The 27,330-nt window shown below is 40.3% G+C and overlaps 1 protein-coding gene across 1 annotated transcript in view; it reads left to right on the top strand.

The window, feature by feature from the left end:
* LOC126188256 (cell division cycle protein 16 homolog) overlaps nucleotides 1–27,330 on the top strand; it is a 203,730-nt gene that overhangs the window by 175,426 nt on the left and 974 nt on the right. Inside the window, exon 11 of the mRNA XM_049929822.1 lies at nucleotides 1,732–1,924. Within this exon, the coding sequence (XP_049785779.1) occupies nucleotides 1,732–1,924 (193 nt within the window). The remainder of the gene's footprint in view (nucleotides 1–1,731; nucleotides 1,925–27,330) is intronic.

The following is a 27,330-nucleotide window of genomic DNA, read 5'->3' as shown; positions in this document are numbered from 1 at the left end:
ATTCAAGGGCATGATTTACTGATCTTGACAATCCCATTCTATCAGTAATGGATATAAAGTACTTATTAAATAGATTTGCCACACTATGCCCATCGATTACTAATGTGTCATCTACCCTTAATGCTATTTGCTCCTGTTCCTTTCTGGTTCTACCAGTCTCCTCTTTCACTATATCCCATATTGTTTTTATTTTGTTCCCTGACATTGCTACCTTCTTCTTGTAGTGCATTTGTTTAGATGTCTGAATTACTTTTTTTAATATTTTACACTATTCCTTGTATTTAGCTAAATCATCAGCATTGGAGCTATTCTTGGTCAACAGATACATTTTCCTTTTTGTCTTACAGGAATTATTCCTTGTGTAATCCATGGTTTTATTATAGACTTCTGTTTAATTTGAGTAACTTTTAGAGGAAAACAGTTTTCAAACATGGTACTGACATTGTTCATGAATGTGTTATATTTTTCATTCATGTCATGAGAACTATAAACATCTTTCCAGTTCATATCTTTGAGCAGTTTTCAAAAACACCCAATTTTTGGTTTGATTGATTACTCTCCTGTACTCAGATTTAGCAGTCTTGATAATCTGCTTAGAATTTACATCTAAAACAAGGAGCTGCATGTCATGATCCGACAGTCCATTTATTACAGGTTTTATGATATGATTTTGTTCCTTTGATTTGTCTATAAAAATGTTATCAATGGCTGTCCTTGAGGATTTAGTGATCCTAGTTGGAAAGTTTACAGTGTGAGTTAGATTGAAAGACAACATTTACTAACTGCAGTAAATGTTTACTGGAATATTGCATTAGAAAATCTGTATTCAAGTCACCAGTAATCAAAATTTCTTTGTTTCTTCCTGTTAAATAACCCAAAAGAGCTTCTAGATGATTTATGAATAGATTATAATTTCCTGCAGGTGCTCGGTAAATAGTTACTATTATATAGGATCTGTTATGAAACTCTACTTCTGTTGCACATGCTTCTAGATGCTGCTCTAAACAGAATTTATTAATGTCAGTGTTCTTGAATTTATGGCAGTTTTTAATAAATGTGGCAACTCCTCCATCCATATCTACTCTGCAGAAGTAGAGTAACTTTTAGAGGAAAACAGTTTTCAAACATGGTACTGACATTGTTCATGAATGTAGTGCAGTGGATAAGATGGCTGTCAAAATACAGCTGGTTTCGATTTGACTGTCAGTCTGTTGATCCATGTGGCATCAGATGTTTACATGTCTTCTGCACGTCAGCCTACATCTGTAATATGATAACAAGACGTGCATCTGTATCGTACCTTAGGAGATAGGTCAAAGAAGGGCAAATTTATGTCATTAGGATTTGTAGATTTAGAGAAAGCTTTTGAAAATGTAATCTGGCCTATGATCTTTGAAATATTGAAGGTAGTAGGGGTAAAATGCATGGAGAGAAGGTTATTTAGAAGTTTTACAGAAACCAGACTGTAGTAATAGCATGTCATTGTGGAAACTCTGTAAATAGCTAAATGACTTAGTTAATAAATAACATTACCAATGACTATATTTGAGTTTGAGTTAATTTAGAAATGGATTAATGTTCAGTTTATCTTTTCTTTTGACCATTTTAATAAACACTACAGTAATGGCCAATATTTAGTATTAAAATTTAAGGCAGTTCTAGTTCTGATGACACTTGAGTAATCAAAGCAGATATAATTTTGACCACGTACTTATCACTGTTTGAATATAGGCGTTGTTACTTTCACCAATGAACGCATCAACATATGCTGCCATGGCTTTTGTGAATGCCCTGCTTGGAAACACATCAGACGCAGTAGATCTATTTCATAAAGCATTGGGCATACGCAGAGATCACACATTTAGTACTACTATGTTGGGATATTTACTGGAGCAGTTAATGGTAGAGACACCGCCCTTCTCAAGTAAGTAATTTCTGTTCTGAATCGATGAAACAGTTTGATGTGTTTTGTCTTGAGCTTTGGAATTTCCTTGATTAACACAATTCTAAGTGCCTGTCGTTGTTATTACTAACTTATGAAATGCTATGATTTGATTCTATTGTACATTTGCACATAATTTCTCTCTAACCACATGAGTTGAGGTAAAATTTTATTTTTTTGCACGAACACTTAGTGGTTTGTTGATCTGAGATTTTTAAAGTGAATTATTTGTAATGTATTACGTGTTATTTTATTACAATTTTGAAAACAAGGCTCATAAGTAAAGCAGCCCTCAAGCTAAAGATAGGTTAGAACACTACTGTGCTTTACTAGGCATGGACTTATGGAAGAAGTACACCCTTTCCTTCCACTGATCTCTGAATTGACTTACCCTTTCAGTTATAGGGGGACCTACAGTTCAAAATTAATTCCGAACAGTAGTTTAACTTGGCATTTTTCACGTTAACAAATCACTGTTGAAGGTGAAGAAATTGACAACTTACAAAAATCATAGATCAAGTTGGGAATCTTAACACACATTGTGGCCTTCTTCTTTGTCTTATTATATTATTGTTGATTATTATTACTGTTATTATTATATGCACATAAACCCATTAGGATTTTGCCAAATACTTAGAAGATGGGCATTTGCCAGGGTGGTTGTAATGCAACCAGACATTTAAAAAAAGTGTAAAACAGCCAACCATATTTAATTATGAAAATCTAATGAACATACAAATTTTGCATGACTATCCTTAAACAAATTAAAAAGTCTTCATTTTTATTGAAGGCAACTATTTACTGTCATAAGAATTTATTTTATTAATATTGTGCTTTGACTTTTCTAAGAAACACTGTTAAATATCATTTACATTTCCAGAAAAAAAATTTAACTTAATGTAGTATCATAATGAAAACAAAATACAATTTATTCCTTTGTAGAAGCATGCAAAAATTTATAGAGCTTCACTAATTTAATGGCTCTTTTCTCTCCCAAATTAGTTTTTATTTTGACCAGACACACCTCTAGGTGAAGAAGATCCTCTCAATGGATGCAGTGCCAAGTGAGAAATGAGGCTTTTCACAAATGTAATAAATCATGTTGGTTAGTTTCCTTTTTTTGCCGCTTTCTGCTCCATTGTCTTGGAACTGTGTTATTGTTGCATCAGAAAACATGGTGGCAGGAAGATAATCAGAATCAGCAGTCCTAAATGATGTAACACTTGCAGTCCATTCTGGATTCATCTCTATGAGCCAGTTTTCTGCAGTTTCTTCTTGGACTTAACATGTTAGCAAAATATTGAAAGAATTCTAGTGCCTTTCACTATCATTTTTTTATTGAATTCATATAGGGTACCAGATCAAGACTGTTTAAGCTGTCTGCTTGGAAAAGATCCAGGACTCTTAAAAACCTCTCATCCCAGGCATTTGCCTTCCCCGTACTCCTTTCATTCTCTTGTGGGGCTTTCTTTCCCTCTTCATACCATGTTTTTCCAATCTTCTTCATTGAATTTTCCTCTTAATCAACTTGCCATTTGTTAATTTTTGACCTGAAGTTTTCATGATTTTGGACATCTTCAGGAAATGCCTGCTAATTTCAGATCAATTTTGATCTTGTCAATCCATTTCAATGTGTCTGTTTTGTCTATACTCATGTTATCAGAAGTTTACTATTTATTTTGTAAGTCTGTCATGCTTCGTTCATTTAGTGTGCCCTTAGAATCTTAACCTATGGATATTTGTGTGTTGTTTGATTTCCTGGCTGCTTGTGAATTGGTATCGTTCACTACAAGTTTTTGGCTTAGAATTTTTATTATATTTTTGCGTTCCCTTTTCTCGGTGTTTTCAGTGTATGCTTTCCTGTACAGAATTATTGTTCCTGATCCAAAAAGGCATTCTGGTTTAATTACTGTATTGCAGCATATTAGTTTTGTGTGCTTGAAGATATGTTTCTAGTCGTAGTTAATTTGGGTAAGTCAGTATGCAGTTTCCAACTTTCGCCACCTAATTCCACTTGCTTATATTTCAATCCATTTTCCTGAATGATTTCACTGAACTATTTAGATTGTAGAAATTTTTAAATTTTGCCGTATTTCGTCTCCATGAACTTTGGTGCTTGTTTGTTGTAGGTCATGTACTGCACCTGTGTGAAGAATATCTGGAGACCAACTTTTCCTGCAGTTTATTTCCAGATTTCAATATTATTTTGGACTGATGAAATGTCACAATTTAATATTGCTATGTCATCTGGAAATGCTAGCCAATCCACAGATAACTTTCCTCTGCCTAAAGTGATTACTTGACCAGTTTTGAGTACTTTTTTCTGTTAGTGCCTTCTTGTATTGTTTTATCAAGAACACAATTGAAAAGCAATGGAGGCAGCCCATCTCCTTGTTGCACTCCCATTTTGATTTCAAAATGATCTGAGGGTTCCATGATAAATTTAACCTTTGACTTTGTATCCATCCATTGTATTTTGTGATTGCAAGCTTTCTCGGACCTAGACCTTGTTACTTTGGTATTTGGAAGAATAATTCAGTCAACTGAGTCATAGGCTTTTACGAAGGCAACAAATGTGCAGACCAAATTTTTGTCACAAATTCTCTGCTGTCTTAGGATTAGCTTTAGGTTCAAGATTTGCTCTGGGCGTGAGTGGCCTGGTCTGAATACTGCCTGGTGCTCTCAGATTTTTGTTTCATATTGTTTCTGTGCTCTGTCAAGAAAACACTGGGATAGAATTTTGTATGCAACTGATATTAGTGAGATTCCCCTGTAATTATTTACACCTCTTTCTTGTGTAATGGTTGAATGTACTCATTTTTCTGATCTTCAGGAATCAGTTCCTTTTGTCAAATGTTTTGCATGACTTGGGTAATTTCTTTTATGGTATTTGAGCCTAGTGATTTGAGGATTTCTGCTACAATCCATCTTCCCTGATGTTTTTTTATTTCTTAGTCTTTTTATCAGTCTAGCAATTTCTTCCTCATTTGGCCGTAGTGAATTTGGATTAGTGTCCTCCAGTTCTTGTAGTGGGAATCTTTGCATTGTTTCTCTGCAGTTTAGTAGTTCTTTGAAATATCTGGTAAGTTATCCTGTGAGTTTAGTTTTGCAGTTCTTATAGAAATTTAATGTGTTATTTCTTTCGAAGACATTCTCGATTTCAAGTAACAAAGGCGCACTTTTTTCTCTGAAAAATTCAGGTGCCTCTTATACTCGAAATTGATATGAGTGCGGGGACTCACAAACTTGCTAACATTTGTCTCCCTCCCACCCAGCCTCACAAACTTAGAACACTGTCTAGCCTACGATGTACCATTGCAGTCAGTGGTGCAGTGGACTTGAATTGAAAGTGATTTCTGTTATCGGTAACAGTACAGTATTTTTGCTAGTAGCTAGTTTCGTAATGGAAAAAAAAATCAAATGTATTCATATGATGTGAGCTATAAATTGAAAGTAATGCAGAAAGCATATGCAGGAAACTGAGTAGCTGAGCAGCATTTTGGTACTCCACCGACAGAAAAACCATTCACGACTGGCGGGCGAATAAAGAACTGAAAAAAATGAGGACGACTAAATGTGCAAATAGAGGACTGAATGCAAAATGGGCAAAACTGGTAGATGACATATTGAAATCGATTCAAGGACACCATCAAAATGGCATTTGAATTAATACAAAAATGATTCAAACCCTCATAAGCTAACCCTACGGCGGAAGTTAACAGACTTTAAGGGTGGAGGTGGTTGGTGCTACAGGTTTATGAAGCGTCATGGACTAGGCATGCGAACCAAAAAGTCTCAGAAGATGCCACGAGAGTATGAAGAGAAAGTATTATCTTCTATCACTTTATTATTCAACATTGAAAGCAAAACAGTGTGGAACTAAGCCAAATAGTGAAGTTGGAAAAAACTCCTCTGACATTTGATGTGCAGAATTACAGAACCTTTGCCATGAAAGATGCTAAAACTGTAACTATAAAAATAAGTGGACATGAAAAAATGCACTACACTGTTGTCCTTTCATGTTGTTGTGATAGCACTAAACTTAATCCAGTGATCATTTTCCAGCACAAAATAATGCCAAAACCTTCTACATACTGCCAGGTGTTGTTCACATACATGACAAGGGTTGGATGGATGAGGCTGGTATGAAATTATGAACTTACAGAGTGTGGGAGAGAAGGAAGGGTGGACATGAAAAAATGCACTACGCTGTTGTCCTTGGTGTTGTGCTCATGATACTAAGCTTAAGTTCTCTTTGTGTGCTAGATCAGTTTGGTAGTCAGTTGAAAAATTCTGTGGAAGAGGAATTGAGATGAGGAAATACATAGCTTGCTGTAATGCCAAGAGGGCTTACTTCACAATTGAAATCTCTTGATGTCTTGATAAATAAACCATTTAAAGTGTGTACTAGAGAGGAATGGAACAAATGGATGATGGATGAAATCCAACATGAATTCATGCTGAAGGGAGCTTTCAAATAACTTACAATCAAACAAGAGCACCAGTGGTCTACAGTGAGAGAAGACATATTGTTAAATTTTTCAAGTAATGCTGCATAAGTAATACTCTTGATGGCAGTGAAAACCTTCTTATATATGAAGAGGACGATTGTGATGAGGAAGAAGGAGAACAAGAAGAAGAAGAAGAAGAAGAAAGTTCAGATGATGATTTTCAGGGATTCTAAAGGTCAGTTCAGTTCTATAAACTAAGAATTTTTTTTAGTTTGACCCTGCAGTCTAATAACAAAAAAGGCAAAAAATTTTATTTAAAAAAATTGCTTAAAAATTGAGGTCCATCTTATAGTTCATAGCCTTGTAAAATACAGTAGTTCACCCTTTTCATATTTCCTATTGGTCTTCAAGATTAACTTGGCTCTCTTTCCTCACTGTCAAGAATGTTCTGTAGTAGTCTTCCATCTTATTGCTGTCTTATTGTTGTATGCATTCTGTCCATATTGAATTGCATTCTCAACATTCGTCATTCCACCAACATTGCTTTTTCCTGTTCTACAGAGGAATTAGCGTTTGCACTGTTTTGGTCAATTTGCTTTTGCAGTTGTTGCAAACGGTTTGACTGCTTCTGGGAAAGATGATTGGACCTGGTTAGTGTCAAATCTATTCTTGTCAGGTAACGGCTGAGTTTACATTTGCTCTCTCTTTGACGTGGATGTTCATAATTTCTTAGTGGTTTGAATAAGAGATTGCTGCTTGGTCACCTATGGGTGAGCTTGGTGATCTCCATATCATCCTCTTTTTTTTTTTTAAGTGTGTCGAGGTGTTTGCAGAGTTTGATTAATCTTCATCTGTTTTGGTTGGTCCATTTATGTGCTGTTAATTTTCCAATTGTTTTTCTGTACTTTCATTCTTTGCCTAGCTGTGCATTGAAATCATCATGTAGGATTTTGGTATGTTTTTGTGGAAATGTAGATACTGTTCGTTCTAGCATTCCCTATTATTGGTCTATCTTTTTGTAGTTGGCTTAATTTTCAATATGGACTGGCATGTGTGCATTGATTAGTGTGTATGTTCTACTTTCACACTTCAGGGGAGATTTTCATTAGCCTTTTATTTACAGGCATCACATTTGTTTTGCAGGTGAGTATCTCCTGTTTGACTGCAAAGGTAACCCTTAAAAGTAGCGTTTTTTCTGTAATTGTTTGTCTGTTTTACTTTTGAAATTGTGTAGTTCCCAAAATCCATTGCCTTTTCATCAGTGTGCCAGTATTTGTTTTCTTTGTTCATTCAGTGTTTGCTCTTGAGATACTTTTTGTACTTAGTGTGTCGAAAAAGGTTTTGGTGTTTGGGCAAAGTTGGCTAAAGGACTCCAACTCCCTCTGTGTGTAGGTGCAGATGCCCCAGAATTCAGTAGTCTGGTTGTACTGTTCTTGGTAGAAGTGGATTATGACCTGGAGTAAAAGACTGATTGCTGCCGTGCCTCAAGGTACTTGATTATCTCAAGTTTTGGACTGAAGACCAGTTTTTAAAGTCTGTAGTATTAGCTCCATAACAAGAATTCCTGCCACACCTCCAGTGATCAGATGTTGACCACTTTGCCATTTGCTACATGTCAAATGCAAAGTGGATTTCACAGGATCTCTATCCCACCAGTTCTACCAAATTAGTGGTTTTCCTTGCTTCCTTCATTGCTGTTGAAAATCTCACATTGTGGACTAGCATGCTTCCCCTCTCGTTTTCCATGACAGGAAGCTCAGCTTCCCTGCCTTGTCTGATCACTGAGTACTGAGCCACCCTGCCACGACAAGGCCTGGCCCATGAAGTCTTATTATTTATTTATTTATTATTTGCATATTCTTCATCAGTTGCTCATTCACTTTTGGGCATATCCATTTTGCGAAAAGCTTGTACTTCATATCCTCCTTAAAATGTTAACAAAGTTTGAAATGAGTGAATATAGAGGAGATGTCGAACAGATTAGAGGCACATATACTGGGAGGCTGCAGACAATGCACCATCATCATATAATAGAAATTTATATGCATGTTTAGTTTCTAGGTAACCTAGTGATTTGTCAGTGGACAAGCTGAGCCAGAATTATGTGAAGTCGAAGGCTGTATCGGAATTATTTAACGGTGATATAATTATCAATATCCACCAGGAATTGGCCTAATTGGAAATGAAACTTTAAATGTGAAACATATTTTGTCCAATGAAACACATTAATTTCTGCGTTTATGAACTGATATCCAGGAGTCCTCTTAATCAGTGGATTAATGTACAAGTAATCATTGTATGGCATTGGTGGTGGGGATCACCTAGTGGTTCAACCACATAAATGGAAAGGGTTTCTTGATTGCACCCATTCGGTGCCTTTCCTTTGTGAAGCATGAATGTTTTGTTGTGCATGTAATGGTTTCAGTGTAGGTGACTATGATGAGTGCACAAGGAGGGTAGTGTTGTTTGAGGTGTTAATGAGGTAATATGGTGCCAATGCATAGCCTGCTCCTTTCAAATAGCACAAAATGCAAAATGTGGCTACTTGCAGGAAATGTGCCAAAGCTGTTCACTAGTAATATCACATGCCAAAACAAAAAAGGCCTACAAGGTACTTCCATTCACTATCACAAGCTCACACACTTTGACTGTCAAAAAAGAATCAATAATAGTGATGACATGAGACAGATATAGAATAGTATTACTATCCAGTGCAAAACTGTGCTTGAAGTGATACTTGCAATCTCCTGCAGACAGCCAGAGAATACCATAAATATGAGCAGGTAGTCTCAGAAAAATAGATCGATGTATCTGCTGGTGCAAAAATTTCATAGCTCCTCCAAAATAAAAATTGGAAGCCGGAAAATAGCAGATCCTATGCCAAAAGGCTATACAGATCTAATTTTATCTACAAAATCCAATGACTATTTGGCCACTAGAACTAAAAAATTTAAATTTGCCTCATGGAACCAACCAATCCCTGGACTTAAGTCCTCACCGCCGCAGAACCAGAGCCAGCTGAAAAATTGGGGGGAAGGATAAAACCCATTTATCTAATGGCTCCTATACTTCATTAGAACTTAAAGGCACAGGAGTATGGTTTCAGGTGAATCGCTTTTCAGGCTACAGGACAGACTCTCTCTCTCTCTCTCTCTCTCTCTCTCTCTCTCTCTCTACAACTGCATTGAGGAATTGTACCACGTAGAATGGGGTGATGGACGAAAGGAGGTGTGGGGTGGGAGGGAGAGTAGAGGGAAGGGTGGCTGACGGATGGGAGAGAGGCAGCAAGTGCATGGGATAGGAATATGGGACGGAGAGGTGCCAAGTACACAGGAGAGGAAAGCAACACAGCAGCACAGGTAATGTGCAGCTGAAACATTTAGCATGGTAAACAATACTGTAATTATTTTGCAGTGGACACCTTTTCAAATTTGTGGCTCATTGTGGTAAGTGAATATATTGCTCACGCAAAGGAGATCGTCAGCGGGGAGAGCTAAACCAGAATGACCCTATTTCACACAATGCACACTTCTTCTTCCTCATCTCTTACCCTCGTCACCAGTTTACAGCAGCTGCGGTATCACTGAATGTGTTTGACCTTCAGCCTCTCATGAAATTTGAGGCCAAGAGCTTCTCAGTTAACATTCTGCACTGCTCTGCTCGTGATCCACTTTGTGGAAATTTTGACGCTGACAGTGAGCTGTAAAGTTCTGCTGTCATCTGTCATATGGGCAAAGCTGTTGAGACCGTTATAGTATTACCATGACCATATCTACCGAGTAAGAGATAGTGCATGCTCTTAAGCACTGTTAAGGGTTCATTCCCTATCTTTCATTTCATTTTCACACCTTCACCCAATGCTTCATTTGTGACGATATGCACCAATACCCCTTATAGTCGGAACCACAGATTTTGAGATGTGGTATGATAGAATTTCTTTATTACCAGTATTATAAATGTTGTATTCACACTTCTAAAATGCTCTGAAAAATGTTAAAATAACGTTTTAAGAAGTCTACATTTCGAAAACTGCCCCAGCAAGGTCACAATACCGGACAGTGCACCAATTGGAACCAACCACTTTCTTCCTCAAACCACTCCATCACACTCCTGGCCTTGTGACACGGTGCATTATCTTACTGGAAAATGCTACTGCCATCGGGAAGCATGGTCATCATGAAGGTATGTGTGTGGTCTGCACCCGAAAACCATAACAAAAAACTCCTTGTCTGTCATTGTGCCTTGCATGAGTTCTACTGGACCCATGGATGCCCATGTGAATGTTCCCCAGGGCATAATTGGGGGGGGGCTGAGGAATTTATTAAGAAATACATTGGGATAACATTATTCAAATTCTTAGGAATAAATCCCCAGCACCTTAGCATCTTAATAAGATTTCATTTGTCACTGACTAGGTTGCTAATATATGCAAGGTGCTGCAGCCTTTCAGCATTATGCAAGCCTTACACATGTTTTGAAACACATTTTCAGTGATTGTTGTTGTTGTGGTCTTCAGTCCTGAGACTGGTTTGATGCAGCTCTCCATGCTACTCTATCCTGTGCAAGCTTCTTCATCTCCCAGTACCTACTGCAACCTACATCCTTCTGAATCTGCTTAGTGTATTCATCTCTTGGTCTCCCTCTACGATTTTTACCCTCCACGCTGCCCTCCAATACTAAATTGGTGATCCCTTGATGCCTCAGAACATGTCCTACCAACCGATCCCTTCTTCTGGTCAATTTGTCCACAAACTTCTCTTCTCCCCAATCCTATTCAATACTTCCTCATTTGTTATGTGATCTACCCATCTAATCTTCAGCATTCTTCTGTAGCACCACATTTCGAAAGCTTCTATTCTCTTCTTGTCCAAACTATTTATCGTCCACGTTTCACTTCCATACAAGGCTACACTCCATACAAATACTTTCAGAAACGACTTCCTGACACTTAAATCTATACTCGATATTAACAAATTTCTCTTCTTCAGAAACGCTTTCCTTGCCATTGCCAGTCTACATTTTATATCCTCTCTACTTCGACCATCATCAGTTATTTTGCTCCCCAAATAGCAAAACTCCTTTACTACTTTAAGTGTCTCATTTCCTAATCTAATACCCTCAGCATCACCTGACTTAATTCGACTACATTCCATTATCCTTGTTTTGCTTTTGTTGATGTTCATCTTATATCCTCCTTTCAAGACACTGTCCATTCCATTCAACTGCTCTTCCAAGTCCTTTGCTGTCTCTGACAGAATTACTATGTCATCGGCGAACCTCAAAGTTTTTATTTCTTCTCCTTGGATTTTAATACCTACTCCGAATTTACCTTTTGTTTCCTTTACTGCTTGCTCAATATACAGATTGAATAACATCGGGGAGAGGCTACAACCCTGTCTTACTCCCTTCCCAACTACTGCTTCCCTTTCATGCCCCTCGACTCTTATAACTGCCATCTGGTTTCTGTACAAATTGTAAATAGCCTTTCGCTCCCTGTATTTTACCCCTGCCAACTTTAGAATTTGAAAGAGAGTATTCCAGTCAACATTGTCAAAAGCTTTCTCTAAGTCTACAAATGCTAGAAACGTGGGTTTGCCTTTCCTTAATCTTTCTTCTAAGATAAGTCGTAAGGTCAGTATTGCCTCACGTGTTCCAGTATTTCTACGGAATCCAAACTGATTTTCCCCGAGATCAGCTTCTACTAGTTTTTCCATTCATCTGTAAAGAATTCGTGTTAGTGTTTTGCAGCTGTGGCTTATTAAACTGATTGTTCGGTAATTTTCACATCTGTCAACACCTGCTTTCTTTGGGATTGGAATTATTATATTCTTCTTGAAGTCTGAGGGTATTTCGCCTGTTTCATACATCTTGCTCACCAGATGGTAGAGTTTTGTCAGGACTGGCTCTCCCAAGGCCGTCAGAAGTTCCACTGGAATGTTGTCTACTCCAGGGGCCTTGTTTCTACTCAGGTCTTTCAGTGCTCTGTCAAACTCTTCACGCAGTATCGTATCTCCCATTTCATTTTCATCTACATCCTCTTCCATTTCCATAATATTGTCCTCAAGTACATCGCCCTTGTATAGACCCTCTATATACTCCTTCCACCTTTCTGCTTTCCCTTCTTTGCTTAGAACTGGGTTCCCATCTGAGCTCTTGATGTTCATACAAGTGGTTCTCTTATTTCCAAAGGTCTCTTTAATTTTCCTGTAGGCAGTATCTATCTTACCCCTAGTGAGATAAGCCTCTACATCCTTACATTTGTCCTCTAGCCATCCCTGCTTAGCCATTTTGCACTTCCTGTCGATCTCATTTTTGAGACGTTTGTATTCCTTTTTGCCTGCTTCATTTACTGCATTTTTATATTTTCTCCTTTCATCAATTAATTTCAATATTTCTTCTGTTACCCAAGGATTTCTACTACCCCTCGTCTTTTTACCTACTTGATCCTCTGCTGCCTTCACTACTTCATCCCTCAAAGCTACCCATTCTTCTTCTACTCTATTTCTTCCCCCCATTCCTGTCAATTGTTCCCTTATGCTCTCCCTGAAACTCTGTACAACCTCCGGTTCTTTCAGTTTATCCAGGTCCCATCTCCTTAAATTCCCACCTTTTTGCAGTTTCTTCAGTTTTAATCTACAGGTCATAACCAATAGATTGTGGTCAGATTCCCCGTCTGCCCCTGGAAATGTCTTACAATTTAAAACCTGGTTCCTAAATCTCTGTCTTACCATTATATAATCTATCTGATACCTTTTAGTATCTCCAGGGTTCTTCCATGTATACAACCTTCTTTCATGATTCTTAAACCAAGTGTTAGCTATGATTAAGTTGTGCTCTATGCAAAATTCTACCAGGCGGCTTCCTCTTTCATTTCTTAGCCCCAATCCATATTCAACTACTACGTTTCCTTCTCTCTCTTTTCCTACACTCGAATTCCAGTCACCCATGACTATTAAATTTTCGTCTCCCTTCACGATCTGAATAATATCTTTTATTTCATCATACATTTCTTCAATTTCTTCGTCATCTGCAGAGCTAGTTGGCATATAAACTTGTACTACTGTGGTAGGTGTGGGCTTCGTATCTATCTTGGCCACAATAATGCGTTCGCTATGCTGTTTGTAGTAGCTTACCCGCATTCCTATTTTCCTATTCATTATTAAACCTACTCCTGCATTACCCCTTTTTTATTTTGTGTTTATTACCCTGTAGTCACCTGACCAGAAGTCTTGTTCCTCCTGCCACCGAACTTCACTAATTCCCACTATATCTAACTTTAACCTATCCATTTCCCTTTTCAAATTTTCTAACTTACCTGCCCGATTAAGGGATCTGACATTCCACGCTCCGATCCGTAGAACGCCAGTTTTCTTTCTCCTGATAACGACATCCTCTTGAGTAGTCCCCGCCCGGAGATCCGAATGGGGGACTATTTTACCTCCGGAATATTTTACCCAAGAGGACGCCATCATCATTTAATCATACAGTAAAGCTGCATGCCCTCGGGAAAAATTACGGCCGTAGTTTCCCCTTGCTTTCAGCCGTTCGCAGTACCAGCACAGCAAGGCCGTTTTGGTTATTGTTACAAGGCCAGATCAGTCAATCATCCAGACTGTTGCCCTTGCAACTACTGAAAAGGCTGCTGCCCCTCTTCAGGAACCACATGTTTGTCTGGCCTCTCAATAGATACCCGTCCGTTGTGGTTGTACCTACGGTACGGCTATCTGTATCGCCGAGGCACCCAAGCCTCCCCACCAACGGCAAGGTCCATGGTTCATGGGGATTATTATTTAATAAATCAGGTTTCAGTGGTTTATTCTATGACTTATACTGCCAAAGATACTTACCGTCTGTTTCATGAAGAAAACTGGTGACATGAATTAAGTACAGTCTAGTTTGGAGCAAGAAATGGAAAGTAGATGGAACAATGTGTTTAGAGTGCTACCATCTGTACTTGACAGTACGATAAAATCATGCAAATGCTTCCAGAAAGAGTTTCTCTGAAAAACTTACTAATTATGACCACAACACTGTAAAAGAATATGACGTTTTTAGAGCCACTAAAAGATGCAATAGGGGTACTGGAATTCAAGAAGTTTCCAACAATACAGTTTGTTTCATTATGGGTTGGAACTGAAAAGCCATTGTAATGCAGGGCCTGAAGATAAACAAGTACGTTTAAATTACAGTAGCCCCAGTTTTCTTGTTTAATACGTGCTGTGTGTTCAGTGAATGACATAGAATTTAATTGCAAGGTGCCAGTTTCAGTATCACTAGCATTTGGCAGTACAGTACAACTGTCATATTATCATCTGTTAGCTGTAGATACTACAAATGTTCAAAGAATGCTGTCTCTGTCTCACAGAAGAAAAAGTTGAAATCCAGGCGTTGCACAGAATAGTAACATTTATGTAGTCACCCTACCAATTACTGAAAATGTTTGCTTCTGATATAGATGAGATATTAAATACACATGCCTCAGATAAGTGACAAAATACCAGTTCTTCAGAAGCTAGAACAAAATTATAACGTGGCAGCAATATATTACTCTATTTTTGTGATATCTGTAATTATTTATTTAGGGCTGGCCGTGGTGGCCGAGCGGTTCTAGGCCCTTCAGTCTGGAACCACACAACTGCTACGGTCGCAGGTTCGAATCCTGCCTCGGGCATGGATGTGATTTATGTCCTTAGGTTGGTTAGGTTTAAGTAGTTCTAAGTCCTAGGGTACTGATGAACTCAGATGTTAAGTCCCATAGTGCTCAGAGCCATTTGAACCATATTTATTTAGGGCTGTTGAGTGAATGCCAGCTGCACTAAGCAGCCATAAAAATGGAGTCTCTCCAGAATGAGATTCTCACTCTGCAGCGGAGTGTGCGCTGATGTGAAACTTCCTGGCAGATTAAAACTGTGTGCCGGACAGAGACTTGAACTTGGGTAGGTTCGTAGGAGAGCTTCTGTGAAGTTTGGAAGGTAGAGATGAGGTACTTGCAGAAGTGAAGCTGTGAGGACGGGACATGAGTCGTGCTTGGATCACTCAGGTGGTAGAGCACTTGCCCGTGAAAGGTAAAGGTCCCAAGTTCGTGTCTCAGTCCGACACACAGTTTTAATCTGCCAGGAAGTTTCAATGGAATCTCTGTTTTCAGAGTGACTAGACTGTGGGCCATGGCATACTCAATCTGCCAGTGAGGTTGACTTTTATTTAACTCAGATGGATAGTGGTAACAACAATGACCAGCTTGAGAGATGAAAGCGTAACAGTAGTCTTTTTCCCAAGCTATCTAATTTAGCAAGAAGAATGTTTTGTGTTCCAGCCTCAAATTTGTCTAGTGAAAGAAATGTCAGCGTGGCATGGAAACTTTTCTCGGTTCTACAAAGCGGTCTTGATCTGAAACAAGTTGATTCATTGTAATTACGGTAACAGAATAATAATAATTATTATTATTATAATAATTATAATAATAATAATAATAATAATAATAATAATCATTTAAGACTGATTATGCCTTTCAGTGTTCAGTCTGGAGCATAGCCCCCCTTATAAAATTCCTCCATGATCCCCTATTCAGTGCTAACATTGGTGCCTCTTCTGATGTTAAACCTATTACTTCAAAATCATTCTTAACCGAATCCAGGTACCTTCTCCTTGGTCTGCCCCGACTCCTCCTACCCTCTACTGCTGAACCCATGAGTCTCTTGGGTAACCTTGCTTTTCCCATGCATGTAACATGACCCCACCATCTAAGCCTGTTCGCCCTGACTGCTGCATCTATAGAGTTCATTCCTAGTTTTTCTTTGATTTCCTCATTGTGGACACCCTCCTGCCATTGTTCCCATCTACTAGTACCTGCAATCATCCTAGCTACTTTCATATCTGTAACCTCAACCTTGTTGATAAGGTAACCTGAATCCACCCAGCTTTTGCTCCCATACAACAAAGTTGGTCGAAAGATTGAACGGTGCACAGATAACTTAGTCTTGGTACTAACTTCCTTCTTGCAGAAGAGAGTAGATCGTAACTGAGCGCTCACTGCATTAGCTTTGCTACACCTCGCTTCCAGTTCTTTCACTATGTTGCCATCCTGTGAGAATATGCATCCTAAGTACTTGAAACCGTCCACCTGTTCTAACTTTGTTCCCCCTATTTGGCACTCAATCCGTTTATATTTCTTTCCCACTGACATTACTTTCGTTTTGGAGATGCTAATCTTCATACCATAGTCCTTACATTTCTGATCTAGCTGTGAAATATTACTCTGCAAACTTTCAATCGAATCTGCCATCACAATTAAGTCATCCGCATATGCAAGACTGCTTATTTTGTGTTCACATATCTTAATCTCACCCAGCTAGTCTATTGTTTACAACATATGATCCATAAATAATATGAACAAAGTGGAGACAGATTGCAGCCTTGTCTTACCCCTGACACTACTCTGAACCATGAACTCAATTTACCGTCAACTCTTAACTGCTGCCTGACTATCCATGTAAAGACCTTTAATTGCTTGCAAAAGTTTGCCTCCTATTCCATAATCTCGTAGAACAGACAATAACTTCCTCCTAGGAACCCGGTCATATGCCTTGTCTACATCTATAAAGCATAGACACAATTCCCTGTTCCACTCAGAACACTTCTCCATTATTTGCCGTAAGCTAAAGATCTGGTCCTGACAACCTCTAAGAGGCATAAACCCACACTGATTTTCATCCATTGGTCCTCAACTAATACTCGCAGTTTCCTTTCAACAATACCTGAGAAGATTTTACCCACAACGCTGATTAAAGAGATCCCTCTGTAATTGTTACAATCTTTTCTGTTTCCATGTTTAAAGATTGGTGTGATTACTGCTTTCGTCCAGTCTGATGGGACTTGTCCCAACTCCCAGGCCATTTCAATTATCCTGTGTAGCCATTTAAGACCTGACATTCCACTGTATTTGATGAGTTCCAACTTAATTTCATCCACCCCAGCTGCTTTATTGCACTGCAATCTATTGACCATTTTCTCCACTTCCTCAGATGTGATCCTATTTCCATCCTCATTCCTATCCCATTCTACCTCGAAATCTGAAACATTACTGATCGTATTTTCACCTACATTGAGCAACTCTTCAAAATATTCCCTCCATCTGCCCAAGGCATCCACAGGATTCACCAGCAGTTTTCCTGACCTGTCCAAAATACTTGTCATTTCCTTCTTACCTCCCTTTCGAAGACTGCTAATTACACTCCAGAATAGTTTTCCAGCAGCTTGACCCAATGTCTCCAACCTGTTTCCAAAGTCTTCCCAAGATTTCTTCTTGGATGCTGCAATGTTTGGCTTTGTTTCTTTCTTCAACATAACTTTCTCTGTCTACCTGAGTTCTAGTATGTAGCCATTTTTGATACGCCTTCTTTTTCCTTTTACAGGCTTTCTTGACTGTGTCATTCCACCAAGCTGTTTGCTTCATCCTACTTTTACACACTACTGTTCCAAGACATTCTTTAGCCACTTCTAGTACTGTGTCCCTGTACCTTGTCCATTCCTTTTCCAATGACTGTAATTGACTACATTCAACTAACTGGTACCTTTCTGAGATCGCTGTTATGTACTTGTGCCTGATTTCCTTATCCTGAAGTTTCTCCACTCTTATCCTCCTACATATGGACCTGACCTCCTGCACTTTCGGCCTCACAATCCCAATTTCACTGCAGATTAAATAATGATCAGTGTCATCAAAGAATCCCCTGAATACACGTGTGTCCCTCACAGCCTTCCTGAATTCCTGATCTGTTATTATATAGTCAATGACAGATCTGATTCCCCTGCTTTCCCAAGTATACCGGTGAATGTTCTTATGTTTAAAAAAGGAGTTTGTGATTACTAAGCCCATACTGGCACAGAAATCCAAGATTTGTGTCCCGTTCTTGTTGGCCTCCATATCCTCTCCAAATTTACCCATAACCTTTTCATACCCTTCTGTTCGATTTCCAATCTTGGCGTTAAAATCACCCATGAGCAGAACACTGTCCTTGTCCTTTACTCTAACAACTACATCACTGAGTGCCTCGTAAAAACTATCCATCTTATCTTGATCTGTCCCTTCACAATGCGAATATACTGATACAATCCTAATTTTCTGCTAGATATTGTCAAATCTATCCACATCAGTCGTTCGTTTACATACCTTATTGCAACTATGCTGGGTTCCATTTCTTTCCTGATGTAAAGTCCTACACCCCATTGTGCTATTCCTGCTTTGACTCCTGACAGGTAGACCTTGTATTCTCCCGCTTCCTCTTCTTTCTCACCCCTTACCCGAATGTCACTAACAGCTAAAACGTCCATCCCCATTTTACTTGCAGCCTCTGCCAGCTCTACCTTCTTCCCAGAGTAGCCCCCATTGATATTAATAGCTCCCCATCTCATTACCATTTGTTTGCCAAGTCATATCTTAGGAGTCCCTGGTTTGTCAGTTAGAGGTGGGACTCCGTCACCTCCAAAGGTCCGAGGCATTTTGCTCTGATTGTTGCCAGCATCATATTTAAAGTACCAGGGAAGCAGGTTGCTAGCCTTACTTGCCCCGAGTCCCATCGGGTTTTACCCCTAACGGCTGAGGGACTAACCGGTGGATTTGGTAGTCTTTGCCGTATGAGCACAAAGGTGACGACTCAGAATATGTCCGAGATGCCCAGCCTTATTCCAAAGTAACTGGTATCCCGACTGTCGGGACCACTTATTTGGCCACTCATATGTTGCCCGTGGTTCATGAACTAGGACATGACTACAGGAACCCACACCATGAACTGCAACAGAATAATTTGGAGAAAATTTTGTTCCTGATAAGATTTCTAATTTCTTAAGGTAATTCATGTGAAATGTTTCCGTCATTATTATGATTTTGCACATCAGGAATTAACAGACTTTGAATGCGTAATGGTAGTTGGAGCTAGAAGCAAGGGATATTCCCTTTCGGAAATAGTTAGGGAATTTAATATTTCGATATCACTGTATCAAGAGTGTGCCAAGAATACCAAATTTCAGGCATTATCTCTCACCACGGACAACACAGTGACCGATAGTCTTCTCGTAACAACCAAGAGCAATGGCTTTTGTGTAGAGGTGTCAGTGCTAGCAGACAAGCAACAAGTAAAAGAACTGCAGAAATTGATGTGGGACGTATGACAAATGTATATGTTGTGACACTGTGGTGAAATTTGGTGTTAATTGGTAATGGCAGCAGACGACTGACACCAGTGCCTTTGCTAACAGCACGAATCAACTGCATCACACCATATTGGTGGACTCCAGAAGCCTGGAAAACCACGGCCTCGTCAGATAAGTTCCAATGTCAGTTGGTAAGAGCCGATGGTAGGGTTCGAGTGTGATGCAACTCCCATGAAGTCATGGAGCCATGTTATCAACAAGGCACTGTACAAGCTGGTAGTGGCTCCATAATGGTATGGGCTATATTTACACAGAATGTACTGGATCCTCTGGTCCAACTGAACCAGTCATTGACTGGAAATGGATATGTTAAACTACTTGCAGATAATTTGCAGCCGTTCATGGACTTTGTGTTCCCAAACAGTGAAGAAATTTTTATGGATGACAATGTGCCTTGTTGCCAGGCCATTGCTGTTCATTTACAATTGGTTTGAAGAATATTCTGGACAGTTAGAGCAAATGATTTGGCCACCCAGATCGCACGACGTGAATCCCATCAAACATTTATGGGACCTAACCTACAGATCAGTTCATGCAACGCTTTCCAAATTACGGACTGGCATGGCTCAATGTTTCTGCAGGGAACTTCCAGTGACTTGTTGAGTCCATACCACATGAAGTTGCAGCATTACTCTGGTCAAAAGGAGGTCTGACACAATATTAAGAGGTATTCCATGGCTTTTATTGTCTCATTGTATGATCACATTGTAACTAAAGTGATGTGAGTGTAGTTCCATCGGCTGGTGGGAGTATTTCAGAAGCAGCACCAGCCTTCAGACACAAAGTTACTACTAAAATTGTTGCAACAACAGCAAAGCCCTCCCCCTCATTCAAGAATAGCCTGCCGGCTTTGAGCATTTGTACTTGAGCGACCTGTGTCCGAGCACAGTGGACTCAAGTGTGTATGAGCGAGCAAAATGCCCAATTTGCAGACTTCTATTCTGCATAGACAGCTGGTGCCATATACCCTCAGAAACCAATCCAGGAGTTGTCAAATCCATGCCATGCAGAAAAGCTGCTGTATTGCATTACAAACTTGGGCCAGCCTGCTACTAAGAGGCAGTCAATATATTATGACTTATAAATGTAAGTTTATTGTTAATTTCAAAGAGCATGACACTAAGAAGAATCTAGCATCATCATGTTACTCCCTTGTAAAGTTACTGTAATTGTAAAATTATAAAAATTCAATCTCTAAGGGAGAGAAGGCAATGAGACAGGGCATATGCACCATGTTATTCAGTCTGTACATAACTCAGTCAGTAAAGAAAACTTACGGGAAATTTGGAAAGAGAATTAAAGTTCACAAAGAGGAAATAAAATCTTTAGGGTTTGCTGATGATTTTAAGTCAGGGGATGCTGAAGGAAGGAGATTATGAATATAGTGGGCAGTAACTGTATGCTAGAAGTTACTTTTATATTTGAAGGTTTCTCTGCATGAAATATGATTTGGCGATTGTTAAGAACTCTCCAATCAACTCACAAAGATGGTTTGATTTTCAATATGCTTGTGTTTCATTCAGTGAGAAGCTATTAAAAACCTTCTGGAAGTTAAGGAACACAACATCATCCGTGGTCGTTTTGATGATTTCATATGTGGGATCCCCGTTGGTTCCTACATAGGAGATTTTCAGCCTGCAGTGTATGGTTTAACTTGGATGTCACAGGCATCTCATATTAGAGCAATCTTTTAATGAAGTCAAATTATTTTCTAGCTTTGTTGCAGCTAATGTGCTATGTGATCAGCATCCACTTATCATTGGCAGGCTGCATCCAGCAACAGACAAGTTTTCTTGACCCAGTAGCAGAACATGCTGTTGTCTTCAACTCGGACAATGTTAACAGTAGCTTCATGGCTCATGCAACCATATCATATTATTCCTTCTCATTGCCAACTTCTCTGGTTTGTATAGGCCTTGAGCCATTCTGTGGTATCACAATCATCCCATTATCCTGCAAGTCTTGGTAGCCAGATGCTATATCTGAGCTTACATATTCCCATCCTTCCTAATTCGACCTTCCCGAATTTATCTTCCTTTTTTGACTCGGTCTCATTTCTCTATCTAATTTTCAAATGCCTCCCTCGTTTTCCTGTATCCAAAGTCTCGTATTTAACAATTTTTTTATTTAATTTACCTTTTTAACCCATTTTGTTGTCGTATTATCATCTCTTTTCTGGTCAATTTTATTTTCTTGTTTGTGGGCCACTTTTTCTTCCTTTCTCTTTCATCTTGTCTCACCTTTCCTTTATGTAAATTATTTTGTCAGTGTTTCTTTTCCTGCCTTCAAGGGTTCAGCATTTGTTTGCTGGGCTCGGCGACCTTGGGGTTCCTGAGCTGTGGACTGGTAAGTGACACCAGTCATCGTCACTCTAAGTTCTGGGCATGCATCAGCGACCACTGTGTGGCCCAGCTGTGAAATGTTGTGTTTTTGGGGAACTCTCCGCACCTCAGTTGTATAAGGCTCACTCAGGCATGCAGGGCTCTTTCTGAGAGCATCCTTATTTCTCTAGCTGCTTGTGGGACAGAGAGAACCCTCAAAGTCTTCCTCTTCTCTTCCCAGTGTAACAGATGTACTGCCTGGGAGTACTCACACCCATTCATGCAAAAGAATGAGAGGGGCTAATCCTCCTGATAATCAACTTCACATTAGTAACATGGCTCAAGGAGTCATGAATCAGATTGTTTTTGTAGTGATCAAGAGGAAGGAGGGGACCTTTGAAAAATTGTCCCTTTCTATATCCATAAAGGCTTAGTAGGGCTTACTGGTACCCTTAAGTCTATGAAGCAGTTGCAAAATGGTTCATTGCTGGTCAAGACTACCCCGGCAAAGCAGGTGGAACTGCTTAGGAAGTCACAAAAAGTGGGTGATTGTGATGTCATTGTTGAGTTGCATAACTCTCTCAACTTTGACAAAGGTGTGGTCACCTGCCATGACATTTTGCTGAACTTGAACAAGAATGGGCATCACAGGGGATAGTGGATGTGGGGCAAAGGACACGCAAGAATAATGGAGAAATTGAGAAGACCACCACCTGCATTGTGACCTTCAATTCTCTGATGCTGCCTGAACACATCATGGCACGAATACTCACGGAGGGTTAGGCCCTATGTCTGTAACCCTATGCATTGCTTTAGTTGCCAGCAATTTAGTCATACAGCATTGAGTTACAGAGACGAAGTGACGTGTGGGAAGTGTGGAAAGTTAATCCATGCAGCTTGGACTGACTGTACATCTCCAGCAAACTGCATTAACTGCCCTGGGAGCCACACAGTCTGGAGCCGAAACTGCCCTGTTATTGCAGAGGTACTCAGAATTCAGGAAATAAATGCGACAAAGCCGATCCCCCACACAGACGCCACTTCTTATGCTTCCTTGGTGCAGAAACCTGTTCCTAAGGTTGATGCTTTGATGCAGACAACATTCAGTGTAGCGCTATCCACCACCAGCATCTGTATTTGCACCTGTACATGTCAAAGCAAAGTTAAAGACATTGTGATCCAGGCAGCTATGACAGATGAGGCCAGCAATGCTTTCGCAGTGAGCATCCTGCAGGCATCCCAAAAGTAGAGTGCCCCTCAATGCCCACTTAATTCAAAGAAAAGTTTCACTCACCACCCTCTTTCCCCGTCATCCTTGCTGGGAAGAGGAGTAGAGAAAGTGTCTGAGCACTCTGGTCAAAATCTCTATCAGGTGCCATCAGACATTATTCTATCACTGATGGTGAGGACATCACGGGTGTTGGTGCCTTGTCACCGACCCAGGCAGCCCCTCCACCCCATCTCACTCTACAATCACCTCACTGCCCCAGTGGAAGGACAGGGCTACGTCAAGACCACACTGATTAAATGGCTCCCATACTCCAATGGAATATGAATGGATACTGGACTCATCTGGAGGGATTGAGGCTCCATGTACAGGACAGACTGTTTTGCCTCTGTCTTCAAGAGATTCATTTTAAACAGACTGACACATATCTACTTGGAAGAAAAGGTGACCTTACTGGTGACGGGGTGAAATGTGGGGTACCAATGTTCATCAGGGACACTTTTCACTCCTCACCTGCATCCTTAACCACAACAATACAAGTGGCTACTGTTCAGATAGTGGCCCATGTCACTGTCACGGTGTGCTCTTTGTACCTACCGCCCCATGAGCCTCTTGACAGTGGGGTCTTCACTCATCTTCTTAGTGAACTACCCCGTCCTTTTCTCCTTTTAGGGGACTTCAATGCATACACTGTGTTATGGGGTTCTAACTCCACTTGCCCCAAGAGTGGGATACTTGAGGATCTGAAATGCACAACAGATGTCAAACTGATGAACATGGGCCAAGCTACTTGTTTTAGCGCCACTACGGGTTCGTCTACAGCCATAGACCTCTCTTTCTGCTCATCTGCCCTTGCAGACACTGCTCAGTGGGGAGTGGATGATGACCTCCATGGTGGCAACTACTGCCCAGCCTGGATTCATCTGCCTGATGTATCAGATCCTGAAAGGAAGTCACCAAGATGGTTGTTCAAAAAAGCTAACTGGATGCTTTGCAAGCGGTTAGCCGTTTTTGAGCAGTGTGACAGCATCCAGAACTGGATGGATCACATTACGGCCATTATCCACCATGCCGCTGATGCACCCATCCGAAAGTCAGTGGTAACTCCTAGGAGGTGAACTGTCCCTTGGGGGAATGGTCAGTATCATTCTGCAGTCAGTGACGGGAGGGTGGCTATGTGCAGATTCACTCAATGTTCTACAAATCAGAATCTTGCAAACTTTCGAATGGCATGTGCAAAGGTGAGGCGAATAATTCGGGAGAGTTACTAGAGTTCCTGAACTCCATCAATAGGTCTACATTTGCAAGTAAAGTGTGGGAAGCCATTAGGAGGCTCTCAAGGCACAACTCATGGCTGCCAGTAGCAGCTGGACAAATGCAGGGGTCTGTCGTAACATTGCCAAGAGACAGCTCAGACAATGGCAGAGTTGTACAAGTCCCTTACAAATTATGCCTGGAAATGACCTGATAATGTACAGCGTGTTGAAACAGTTGGACCCACTGTCGAAGGAGGTTCTCCTGCAGCTCTTCAAAGAAATTTGGGTGGCAGGAGACATTCCCAATGCGTGGAAAAACCTGTAGTATTAGCCTGACAAGCTGCATAGGAAAGACACTGGAACGTGTGGTCAGTTGGTGCCAAGTGTGGGTTCTCAAAACCAGGTCCCTACTCAGTCACTCCCCGTGTGGGTTCGGGAAGTATTACTCCACTCTCGATAACCTGACCCTGTTCAGTGTAGTAATTCAACATGCTTTCATTTGTAAGCAACATCTTATCAGTGTTTTCTTCGATTTGAAAAAGGTCCACAATACTGCCTGGAGGCATATTTTTTTGGTCCCTGCTTTATCATTGGGGATTCTGTGGACGTCTGCCCACCTTCATAAGGTCCCTTCTCTCTGTCAGATGTTTTAGATACAAGTTTTGATTGTCCTCTATGACTGTTTTAAGCAGGAGTATGGTGTCCCTCAAGGGAGTGCTTTAATTGTCACAGCATTCTGCATTGTAATAAACAGTATGTCCACAGTGTAACAACTCATACTGTGTTCCTTGTTTATGGACAATTTCTCCACCTTCTGTGCATCCTCCAACCTTGCAAAGGCTACTTGGCAATTGCAACTGATCATGAGACAGTTGGAGCAATGGTGTTCCACCAAAGGATAAAACTATTTGTGTTTATTTTAATCTTAATTTACCTGTTGTGAAACTGGAAGATACCATTCTCACTTTTCAGGAGAAGGTGAAGTATTTGTGCCTTCCTGTTGATGAGAAGTTAACATGACTGCCACACCTTAAAAACCTGAGTGTCTTAAGGTCTTAGACATCCTTAAATGTGCCAGTCACAGGTCTTGGGGAGATGAGAGGCCCCATCTGCTCCTCCAATTTTATAAGCCCTTTGTGCAACCCCGTCTTGAGTACGGATGCCAGAGTTATGAGTCAGCAAGGTCTTCATACCTCAAAATGCTGGATGCGGTTCACCAAGAGGATATTATGCTGTTGACAGGAGTCTCTCACATGAGTCCTGTTGCAAGCACCAGCCTCCGCTATCTATTTGACCAAGCATATAGGGCTTTGTCCATTCCTACATCACCAGCAGCCAGCTATGTTGCGCAGCCATTGTTCAATCATCAACCACTGGCAACAAGGCCATTTGGAATCCGTGCAAGGGAGAGCCTTGAGTTATTACAGGTGGGGGGCATTAAGATCCAAATCCAGGGGCGGAGTAGGGCATCCCTCTGACTACTAAAGAGGTCCAGATAACTTTTCGAACTGACTAGTTACAGGAAGCATTGTACCCTAGACTATGTTTTTACAATTATATTTAACTAGATTTTACGTTGCTATCCAGATTTTATTACATGGATGGGTCTAAGCAGGGATATTTTCTTGGTTGTCCTGTAGTATTCCCTGACATTGTCGTCGGGATAGGGCTCCTAGCACAGTTTTCAGTTTGTTAAGCAGAATTGTGTGCTATGCTGAGGGCAGTGCAGCGGATGAGATGGCATCATGACAAAAAATGCCTCATCTGCTCAGATTCTCAAAGAGCCCTTCTTGATATTGGGCAGATGTACCCAGCAGATTGGATGGTGCAAGAAGTGCATGACACTCTTCTTCTCTTGCAAAGGCAAGTCAAGGAAAGCATTTTCTGCTGGGTTCCAGGGCACATAGGTATTTGGGGAAAGGAACTCGCTCATGCAGCTGCCAAGGAGGCTTGCTCCCTTCCTCCTGCTGCTTGCTGTTCAGTCCCTCTACAGGCTGTCACTTCATTTGTGACCAGGAAGGCCATGTGTTGGTGGGAGGCTCAGTGGCTGGACGTGAGGAACAATAAACTACAAACCACAAAACCTTCACTGTGACCATGGTTTATCTTCTCCCACCCACAATAGTCTAAAGAAGTAGCCCTTACACGTCTTAGAGTGGGACATTGCTCATTGACACATGGCTTCCTCTTACATTGGGAGGCGCTGACAGTATGTCAGAGATGCGGGACTCAGCTATCAGTACAACATATTTTAACTGAGTGTGTTTCATATGACAAGATGAAGGTTGAACTGAGTCTCCCGCAGGATCTGCCTTCTGTTTTAACTGATAATGAGGCAAATGTTCGTTTTTTAAGATTTTAGGTGGTGTCAGGGATTATTCCCAAAATATAGTGTGTAAGATATTAATGTGTCACGAATTGGCTGGGTCACTCATTATTTGTAAGTATTTATCGAGCCATTAGCCACAGTTACATGTCCCCTTTTTAAATGATTTTTTTCAGTTATTTTATCCATTGTTTCATCTAGTTATTTGCTGTGTCTCATTGGGGTTTTATTATGGGCTTTTCTGAAGCTCACCTTATTATGGTTGCCTCGTGATTCTTGAGTGTGTGTGTGTGTGGGGGGGGGGGGGGGTTGAAACTTCGTTTTCCATTTTATTGACCTTTCTTCATAGATTTTCACCATGGTGATCATTATATCATTAATGCATTGGTGCTGATGACATTGTTGTTTAGCCATCACAGCTTCAGATTCCCCTATCATCTTTGGACTTATGAAGGTACATACTGACAAATTTTTCCAAGATTAAGTAACACATTGGCAGGTAATTGTGTATGGCATCTGATTAGTGTCATGAGGGAATACATCTGCTTAAGCTGCAGAGGAGGCAGGGAACAGTAGATAGGCAGTAAAAAGAGGTGT

The sequence above is a fragment of the Schistocerca cancellata genome, chromosome 5 (genome assembly GCF_023864275.1).
Source record: "Schistocerca cancellata isolate TAMUIC-IGC-003103 chromosome 5, iqSchCanc2.1, whole genome shotgun sequence".
Taxonomy (NCBI): Eukaryota; Metazoa; Arthropoda; class Insecta; order Orthoptera; family Acrididae; genus Schistocerca; species Schistocerca cancellata.
Note: the sequence above shows the minus strand (reverse complement) of the source record. Positions and strands in the feature narration are given on the sequence as shown.